At 31.3% G+C, this 10678-nt stretch overlaps 1 protein-coding gene and 1 non-coding gene across 2 annotated transcripts; one reads left to right on the plus strand and one right to left on the minus strand.

Annotated features, from left to right (window-relative positions):
- On the minus strand, positions 1 to 72 carry TRNAM-CAU (transfer RNA methionine (anticodon CAU)). The gene has a single exon. It is a non-coding gene; the product is annotated as a tRNA-Met (tRNA).
- A 2247-nt stretch (positions 73 to 2319) lies between these two features.
- Positions 2320 to 7156, plus strand: LOC107425318 (lanC-like protein GCL1). Its single transcript, XM_048479672.2, has 5 exons — positions 2320 to 2584; positions 2735 to 2934; positions 4223 to 4334; positions 5649 to 6119; positions 6495 to 7156. The coding sequence occupies exons 1-5, from the start codon at positions 2435 to 2437 to the stop codon at positions 6843 to 6845; spliced, it is 1284 nt and encodes a 427-aa protein (XP_048335629.1). The 5' UTR covers positions 2320 to 2434; the 3' UTR covers positions 6846 to 7156.
- Positions 7157 to 10678: the final 3522 nt, after the last annotated feature.

A 10678-nucleotide genomic window follows, 5' to 3' on the forward strand; every position in this document is an offset into this window, starting at 1 on the left:
TATCAGAGCCTGGTTTCGATCCAGGGACCTGTGGGTTATGGGCCCACCACGCTTCCGCTGCGCCACTCTGATTAGTTGTCATATGCCAGTGCTATTTATTATTTCAATAAAAAGTTGTTTCTTTTAGTGCCGACCAGCGTAAAAATCTTCTATATTTCGTTTATATTATTATTATTATTTTTTTTTTCCTTTTCTTTTACAGGCTTTTTTTTTTGGGTTAATTTTCCGTTTACAGGCTTACAGCTGTTATTACTCAAACAAGATACAAATCTAAAAGCCGAAAAAATTAAATAAAAAAAATATAAGTCATGCAAAAATAGAAAAGCTTACAAGTTCGCATTGATTTAATAAACATTTTCTTCTTCTTCCTTCTTTATTTTATTTTTTTTATTTTTTTTTGGGTTTTGTGTTTTGAAACGCAAAAATTTCGTGTAAAATAAACATTTTGTTTATTAATCTTAGATATATGACCAAACATGGAGGATTTTTATTTTTGGGAAAAAGCATTGAACATGTAGTTATTATTATTAAAAATAAAAGACCTTTTAATATTTTAGAAAAAAAACATTTAAAATTTATTTATTTATTTTTATACTAAGATATGAAGATTTGAACTTTCAATTATTGCACGATAAAACAATGAATTTACCATTTAAACTAATACGTTTTGCTTAATAAAAGATAAATTACTTATATTTGAATATTAAAAGGAATTGAAATCCTGTATATTGTTGTAGTAAACTATAAACATTATGGATATATTGCAATCCTTATATGCCATTACTGATTGCTCTGAACGTATATATACATACACATAAATTCAATTAAAATAATTATTTATGTCTATATTTAAAAGATTATAATTTAAAATATCTAAATAAAAGATAAATAACAATAAATGACTGAAAAAAAATCCAACCAAAACAAAATTGTGAATGTTATTTGCAAATTTACACCACCACCACCATCAGAATCATCAATATTATTATTATATAATGCCCACTGTTATTTATTCTCATTGCCGACCTCATAAACGTTTAAATCACGAGCATAATGACCAAATTACAACTAGCTCCTATAAAATATACAAACCATGATTCTATAATTTCTTTATTCATTCTATATATATATATATATATATATCCATGCAGTATTATCTATAATCTTTAAAGAAATCTGCACGTTTTATCCCAAAAAAACTGCACGTGTTAAATGTGTGCGCAGAACAAAAAGTGCAGAAGATTTACTCTGACCTTATATCAATAATCTACTTTTGAGGTTTTTTTATTTTTTTATTTATTTTTTTGAAATAAATATTTTGGTCGTTCTCACTTGTTTACACCTGTGCTTCAATTTCCTGAATGCAAAAGGCTATAACTTTTCTTGTCATAAAGTAATTTACATTAACAAAACGATAGCAATAGGATATTATAAATAATTTAAGCACATTTTATATCAAATTAATTTATTTCCTTTTTTTTTTTTTTTTTTGGTAGTGGGCATTGATTCGCAGAAGAGTAAAAATAAATAAATAAATAGACCCACTTGCTTAATGTAGTGCCACAAAAAGAAATTTCACTATTTAAAAAAAAAATAATCCTATTAATATTGTTTAACTTCCATTAAAGCGTAACTGTACGATCACAAACTACGTTCAATTCTATTTTAAAAAAAAATTAATTCTTTTTTTAACCAAAAAAGTAAAAATTGGTAGGTTCCGTACAGAGAAAAAAATAATAAAAATCATGTATAATAATACATTTCCAAGAAAAATAAATAAATTTTAACAAAAATCCACAAAAAAAAAAGAAAAAAGAAAAGAAAAGAAGATACATATATTCTTATCTTGATAATGAAGTTGGCCCCACGTAATAGATCAATGTGGTCCCTACACATGCCCTTAACCAGGCAGCGGCCCACAGACCATAAAAATTATTAGATTTCCAGGTCAAGACCTTAATCATTATTATTATTTTTTTAACATTACAAATGATCCTAACCCTCCGTCCCATTACTCGAATCCATGTTCTGTAACACAGTTATCCTCAATTTTTGACCTTTTATCATGTGCAGCAAAACTCACATCAAATTAAATATTAAAAAAAAAAAAAAAAAAACTTTAAGAAGAAACAGAATCAAATAATGGGGGCCCCACAACTTGCATAGCAATATGATTCGCATGGGCATCAAACAAAGGCATCAATTAATCGGTACTCAAAAGATGCTTACGTGGCACGCTAAATTTTAGCTCATTTTCGGTGCACCGCCATTACATGCAACCATCGCTCAACACCTAAATACTTATTATTATTATTATTTTTTACTTCCCAGTTTCCACCCACAGCAAAACCCAAGGCTCTAAAAGAAAAAGCGCAAATTCCCAACCATTTTACAAAATTCAGATTTTAAGAGAGAGAGAGAGAGAGAGAGAGGAATGCCTTCGATGGTGGAGCTAGCTTCGTCTTCTCAGGATGGTCGCGAGGAGTCCAAAGGTGAGCAGTTCGATCTGGTTGATCTAACGGCTAAGAATTTGTCACTTCCTTCGGAGACTTTACTGAGAGCGGCGGTGACTCTTAAAGACCAGGTTGGTTTTAGAAAAAGCGGTTGCGTAGGTTAAGATTGTACACTCAATATGAGCACGTTAGCTAAGAAGCTTTTGAGTGGGTAATGGAAATTTCTTATTTATTTATTATATATATATATATATATATATTTTTGGTTGTGGTTAATTTAGGTCGTGCAATTGTCGTGGAAAGAAGGACTTGGTTCGGGTTCGGGTTCGGGTAAGAGCTTGGACCCGAGTGTGTATTCGGGTGTTCTTGGGACGGCTTTCTCCTGCCTGAGGGCGTACGAGGCCACCGGTAATCAGCAGGACTTGACGTTGTGCGCCGAGATTGTAGACACGTGTGCCGAAGCCGCACGTGGCTCCACCAGGTTTTTTATTTTATTTATTTATTTTTTGGTTGGGATAGTTTTAGTTTGCCCAAGTATGAAGCAATTAAACGATATTATTATTTTAGAAATTAAACGGAAAAATAAAATAAAATAAAATAGCGGGGATGTGTACGGTAAGGTTGAGGCTATTGGATATTCTGGTGGAACTCATATACCTTAAAGAACACGTAAATATTTGATTCAGACTTAATATCGTGGATTTGTTTTGTGGATATTTTGGTCATCTACAGTACTACGCGTCCGTTTATTAAATTTCTATATAAAATAAATTTTTTTTTTATAAAAATTCAAAATTTAAATTTTTTAAAAATAATGTAAAAAAATTTATTTGTTATCAATAAATATTTATTAATTTTTATCAAATATTTTTATTTTTTTATAAAAACTTTTTTAATTTTTTAATAAAGCTTTTAAGTAAAAAAAAAAATTTATGCCAAATAGAACCTACAACTAGCAATATTTTTTTTTTTTAAAGAAAAAAAAGTTTGTTTTTAATTTTTTTTTTTTTTAAAGAAGAAGTTTGCTTTTTAAATTTTTTGTTAAAAAAAAAAAATTGTTGTTAAAACATGAGGATGATTTATTTAAAAAAAAAAAATGAGGATGATTAATGCTTGAACGGTATTAATAAAAGAAAAGGAGATGATTTTTCGATGACCAAACTTTGGAACATAAAGGGGAAGAAAAAGTTGTTTAAATATCGTCATGAACCGGAACGGCTCGTGAACTTCTACCTAACAACATCAGATTCACACCCACATAATTGGTGATGTTGATTGACAGCTATAAATGTCTTAACCAATTATATATATATATATGTTTATATTATTGCAGCTAAACTATAAATTTAAATTAATTCATATTAATTACTCCTGAGTTGTATTTGTTTGTAATAAGTTGGAAATAGTAATAGTAATACTAGTTATGTGGGGTAAAAAAATTTCAGTTTATTTTACCTTTGAAAAGCAAAATTTTCGAAGACAATTTGAGTCGTGAATTAAAAATTCCATTTACTGTAGTGAATTAAATCATTACAGTGCATGTGGAGTTAATTAATGAAAAACCCGTCACAAATCAGCCAGGGTTTCATTGAAATCTTTTCCCTCATCTTTGTGGGGGGTTACAGGCAGGGTTTTTATATTTTTTTTGTAACTTTTTTTGATAGAAAAAAAGTTAATTTGGTTGATTATTAGTATGTTTCCCTTTATATTTGGAAAATGGGTTGGTCCTTTCCGTTTCTTAAACTGACTTGGAGTAACATTTTGTGCAGGCATGTGACGTTTTTGTGTGGTAGAGGGGGAATTTATGCCCTTGGAGCTGTGGTGGCTAATTATATGGGGAACCAACAAAGGCGTGACTTGTATTTGAATCTCTTCCTTGAGGTAATGTATAGCATCTTAGTCCTGTGAACTTATTCATGTGTGTTTCGACCCAAAAAAAAAACTTATTCATGTGTTCAAAATTCCAAATTTTTTTCGTATCTTATTTCCCAAAATAAAATAGAATGTTTTGGAAAATATCTTGTTTAAGGCATGGGTCAGTAAATATCATGAAATTTTTTTGTCACATATCTAGTCCACTCGCTCCAGTTATTGTCAAGAAGTACTATTATTTTGTAGGTATCTGCCTTTGTTTTAGATACTCGTTTTTGGTTTTCAGATATTTTAGGTATCATCTAGTCATGTGGTTGATAGTGGATGTGCATGTATTGGTACAATTATTTATTTTTTATTATTATTATTATTTGTGTGTGTGAAGATCTGAGATGTAATATGAATTTAACAAATTGGTTAACTAAATTTACTTAAAACTAAAAGAATGCCAATTTTAAATATAATTGGCATGCCTAATTAAATTGGTTTAGTTCATCTTGCATGGAGGAAGATGTTTTTTTTCCTTCCTAGTTTTGGTACCTACTCCCTTCATTTATTTTGTCTCTTTAATGTTGTATGTTTCCCTTTTTCCTTTTTTCTTTTTTCTTTTCTCTTTTATGTTATATGTTTTAGACAGTGGTCCACCCTAGGTAGAGCCCTCCCGCTGATTAATCTTCCTTTCCTCCTTAATTTTATTTATTTTTACTTTTTTAATCTCGGAATGGGAGAATTCTAACCTAGATCATTTTCTAACCATGGTAAAACCACTCGGCTGGCCCCTGAGGTACCTTTCTATATTCTTTTCAACATTTCTGTTTATTTTTTGGATTAGAAGAATCCTACTCTGAGGAAGCATATGAATTATAAAGGTCTTTACTATGATTAAAAAAAAATTACTCTTCTGTGGCGGGGCCCAATGTGGTTAAGAATTTTGTGGCTGCATATGGTGTGTTGTCTTGTCATAGGTGGTCTTCACTATGGAATTTGTATGAGTTAAGACTGCCAATCTCTGTCACATTTATACTTTTTCCAGATGGTCTTGTTCTTTTGTCATGTTGTTTTTACAGTTTAGCTATTTATTTTCATTTTAAAAATCTATACCACAAAACAGATCAGGTGAAAATGTGAAATTTCTATGAATCTTTTTTTCATGCTATGCAATTATTCAAGTCTTGACAGCATGTAAAAAGTAAACCTTTTAAATGATCTCGACATCAAATTAATGAAACGGTCTTATGGTTGTAGTTTAATATATAGTTGGTTCAGAAGCACTGTCTTATGATATAGAGACAGGGTGTTTAATGTTTACTTAATCATGTATAGGTAGCGCAAGAAAGGGCCCTTCCTGTTGGACCAGAGGAAGGTGGTTTTGGAATGTCATATGACCTCCTTTATGGACGATCTGGGTTTCTATGGGGAGCATTGTTCATTAGCAAATATATTGGTGAAAATAAGCTACCTAGTGATCTTCTCACATCTATTGTTGATGCTGTGCTGGCTGGGGGCAGGGCAGGGGCATCTGATAAAACTTCCTGCCCACTGATGTACAGATGGCACGGGACTAGGTACTGGGGTGCAGCCAATGGTCTGGCCGGAATTCTGCATGTGCTACTTCACTTTCCTCTATCTGAAGAGAATGCTGAGGATGTCAAGGGGACTTTAAGATACATGATGAGTAACAGGTTCCCTCATAGTGGAAATTACCCCTCAAGTGAGGGAAACCCAAGGGACAAGTTGGTACAGTGGTCTCATGGTGCAACTGGCATGGCTATCACCCTCTGCAAGGCATCACAGGTTGGAAACTCAAATATACTTGTCTTAAATTCAATTATCAATGTGTCATAACTTTGAGGTTTAGGAACCTCTCATTACAACAAACTAATTCTCCAACTTTCACTTTCACTGCATTTCACTTTCCTCTCATCAATCCTATATGCAATCTCTCTATAGTACATAAACACACACACACACACACACACACACACAGCAGCATTCATGTGTATGAGACATTGCATAATTGCAAAGTATTCTGCATGTTCGATCCTTGATCTTTGGGTGTGTGGATCGGTACTAGAGTCAATGTTTGAAGATGCAGATGTTTTCAAATCCTTAATTTGTTCCACCTAGCATAAACCAGTTGATGGAAAGAATTTCTTGTCTGTCCCTTAGGTGTTTCCAAATGATAGAGAATTCCGTGATGCTGCAATTGAAGCAGGAGAAGTTGTATGGAAGAATGGGTTGGTGAAGAAGGTAGGACTTGCTGATGGAGTTGCTGGCAATGCCTATGCTTTCCTTTCCCTCTATCGACTCACAGGGGAGAGCGTATACGAAGAGAGGGCAAAGGCATTTGCAAGCTTCTTATATCACAATGCTAGAAAGCTCGTAAACATGGGGAATACTCGTGGTGCTGCTGACCATGCCATTACTTGCTCCCTTTTTCAAGGACTTGCAGGAACAGTTTGCCTTTGGTTTGATCTGCTTGCACCTGAACGGTCCAGGTTCCCAGGTTATGAACTATAGACAGCAATCGACAGCAGTGAGAGTTGACAGTTTATTGATATATAATATATAATCTCTATCCTAACATATTTGTATGCATGTGTATATCAATATGTACTTATTTGAGAGCATTGCGGGGGTCTACTTTTCCAATGTTTTAATGGTTGCCTCAGCCACAGCCACCATGAGATGAGTTGGCTTCTTGTATGAAACAGACGTTGTTAAAAATATATTTGCACTTCAGATAAAACCAAAGCAAATCATGTCTTATGAATTGCTTCAATTAAGAAGCGAAAATAATGGAAATTATAGAAATTAGCATAGTGTTCCAACTGTTGTTGAATTGGAAGTAGGGAGGTTGTTGCCCCTGGGCTGGATTAGTATATAATTAGAATTTGATGTTTTTATGCATTTGAGTCAACAAAAAGTTTTCCAGTGAAGAGGTTTTTCTTTAGGGTTATTTTTTTAATATAATGTTGGTAATGCACATGGATTTGATCTTCGTATAATGTGGCAATTTGCCTTATCAAGCCTAGGATCGAGATTAAACGCCAGATGTAAGAACTATCTGACTTATTATGAAGGGGTGTAGCTCTGTGGTTAAGATAAGTAATATTGATAGTTAAAAATTAATTACAGAACTCGAGTAAAATTATCAATTAGTTCAGACAAATACTTCATAGAAGAGGTAATTAAGTTTTGTCCTTTCCTACCCCACCAATGAAGCAATTCAAGAAACAATAAAACAATATGAAGAAAGAAATTTATATCAAGAGAGGCGAAAATAACAAAATCTAAAAGAGATTTAAGGAATTTCAACGTGTACGGTAGGAAGAGAGAAGACAGAGGGTAAAGAAAAAGGAAAGCTGATCACCACCATCTTCTTTTTAGCACACAAATGGTGTCTTCTTGAAAACACCTAAAAGGGAGAACATGGGGGAGAATATTATTGAAGATTTGTCATATCAGAGCCAATATCCAATGATTAACACAATCAATTACATTATATGATGAATTAATTCCATTATTTCATCAATCAATTATATTAAATGTCATTGATCTTTTTTATTTCCTTGATTATATATGCTATACACCTATAAATATTGGTGTTTGTTAATATATTGTAGATAAGCAAGAGTGTATAATGAAATGTAGTGCTTTCGGTCTTCCGTTTTGTGGATGTAGGTTCATATTTATGTAGATCGGTGTTAACTGAACCTCTATGTTATTTTTCTCTCTTCTACTCTTGTTTCTTCTTCCCTCTTTCCCTTTTTTTATTTATTTTTTATTTTTATAATAACTATATCAAGTTAAATTGCAAAAAGAAAGTGGCAAAGACAGAGTTCCATGCCCCAAAAAGATTAGATGATAATAATGATGATGAAGTGGGAGAGAGTCGTTGATAAATGAGTTCCATTTTTTATAGAAGAGATTACCAGAAATTGGAGAATTGATTGAAGTTCCAAGTTATCACATTTGGATTGCTAACTAACCCATTTTTAGCCATTGTTTTCACAAGAATGAGGAGACATGGTTTTCACTTTGAATATAATCCTTAGAATAGATGATAACATTATATATTTATCAGTGTTCTAAAAAGCATAAGATGTTACAAGACGGTAAGGTCAAGCCTTAAGCCTTAAATCTTACGAGCCTAGGCGTAAAAAAAGCCACAATTATATTATTATTTTAATTATTATAAAGTTACTAAATAAACAAAAAAAAATTCATATTTTTAATGTCAAAATATATATATGTTTATATTATTTTTGTATGTGTAATAAACATGAATTAATATGTAATCGATCATAATAGATTTATGTAAATTCATATTTTCCAAGTTTCCAATAACAGATTAGCTTCAAAACATATATATTACAAACCTACAAATACCTAATAATTCATAGATTAATATATATTTAACTATTACCATAACCTATCTCTTGTTTAATTCTTTATCTGATTCCAATTTAATATCTACATCTTCATCCAACTCATCTTCCCTGCCATCCAATTCAAAATCATTTTCCTTGAGCTCTCTAATTTCAACTTGAGCATTACTAGCATCAATTGCTAGTAGAGTCTCTAATTTATTACTCTTCTTTTTCTTATTCATCATGTTCATTTTTGTTTAAGAAAAAAAACTTAATTTTAAAAAAGTTTTCATTTTTTAACAATATTTATTTTTTTATTTTTTATTTTTTAATTTCTTATGAATTGTTTTTTAATATTTTTTAAAAAATAATCTTAAGGAGAAAAAAAAAAACTTTTAACAAAAAGGCTCGCGCCTTTTAATACCTAAGCAAGCATTAGGCGGTCAACACAGTATTGACCGTCTTTTTCTAAACTTTGTTACTATACGAGGCGTTATTTAAAAGTATCACACCTAGATGGTGTCTTTTTCTGCCTTTTAGAATACTGATATTTATCACATAAAAACTTACAAAACCTTTATATATATATATATATATTATATGGACCCTAAAAATTTTAATAAAATTAATATCAAGCGGCAAAATTATCTATAAGTTCATTACATATTAATTTAGGATGGAGGTTTGGGGGAAAAAATTACTATAATGCATCAGTCGGAGGTTTGTTAGTAATTGTTGATTACTTTTGAGTATTGATTTACTGAAGGTTGGTAGAGAGAACTATAATGTACATATTGTCTAATCCTCATAGGTTCTTAATGTACTCAATTATTTTCTTTTTGTGATATAATAACGTACACAAATTAACTCATCCATTAACATTTAACAAAAGATGAAGCAATATTTTTCCATCTCAAAGGAACATCTACCTTCCAATCAAATATGATTTGCCATATGAAATGATAGACACTCTAAATCATTGAGTATACACATTGTCGTTTTGCAACATTTTTTGCACTTTTGCATTGAACATAAACTTTGGAGTTACATGAAGAACATGTATTTGAAGCCACAATGGTCCAAAACACCTGGCCTGAACACATCTCCGATTAATAGGGTTATCAAATCATAGATAATTAAATTCTCAAAAAATCAAATTAAAGATGATGTGATTGGAGCATTGAGAGATACATTGATGATGGGGCATTTGGTATATTGGGTTGGGTGGGTCAAACCTTGACAAACTGGGGAGGATGACAAGTGGCCTTTTAATATATGGACCCAAGTGTTCGACAAATGTGGAGAAATGGCCCATTGGGGGATCATAATTGAATGTCAAAACAAACCCTGTTTCCCATATCAGTGAGTTTGAGAGTGACATTCTTCAAAGAGAGCATATTGTTCTACATTTTCTTTTTTCTTTTTTAATCATATTTATATTTATTTAGCTGATAAAAACATAACTTGGGCTATGAGCCATGGCTGGGTATCTTTAGAGCCATTTTTGGGATGGAGAGAATTATTATTAGAACCAAAAGTGAAAAAGGTACTGTAAAGAAGAAAGATTCCATACGTTATGTGTATATATATATATTGCTTGTACATATTAATTAGGATTTTAAATTGCTTTCGAGAATATATTTACTTTACCGGAAACATGTGCTTTGGGGGTTATTTATCTACTACCTAATTTTAATAACTTGGCCTTTCTTTTCTGTTTTATTAGATATTTATTTAGGATAATCAAGCCTTCATGGTGATTAACCATAAACGGTGATGTTATATTTTGCAAGTATTTGGAAAGATAAACAAGTACATTGGAAGAAGTTTTTTATTAGATATCAAGAAAATTATTCTATTTGGTCACCAATTCTGATAGATAGACATTGCTGACACGGAAATTTATATGTATAATAAAATAATAAGCTCTGTAATTCTTTTTTTCAAAAAAAAAAAAGAAAAAGAAAATTATATATATAT

This window comes from Ziziphus jujuba, chromosome 7, assembly GCF_031755915.1.
Source record: "Ziziphus jujuba cultivar Dongzao chromosome 7, ASM3175591v1".
Taxonomy (NCBI): Eukaryota; Viridiplantae; Streptophyta; class Magnoliopsida; order Rosales; family Rhamnaceae; genus Ziziphus; species Ziziphus jujuba.

Excerpts from the sequence above, each read along its gene's own strand:
- LOC107425318 (XM_048479672.2), top strand. The coding sequence starts at position 2,435 with ATGCCTTCGATGGTGGAGCTAGCTTCGTCTTCTCAGGATGGTCGCGAG. Across the intron at positions 2,935-4,222 it reads GCCGCACGTGGCTCCACCAG|GCATGTGACGTTTTTGTGTG; the intron begins GTTTTTTATTTT and ends CATTTTGTGCAG. Across the intron at positions 6,120-6,494 it reads CCCTCTGCAAGGCATCACAG|GTGTTTCCAAATGATAGAGA; the intron begins GTTGGAAACTCA and ends TCTGTCCCTTAG.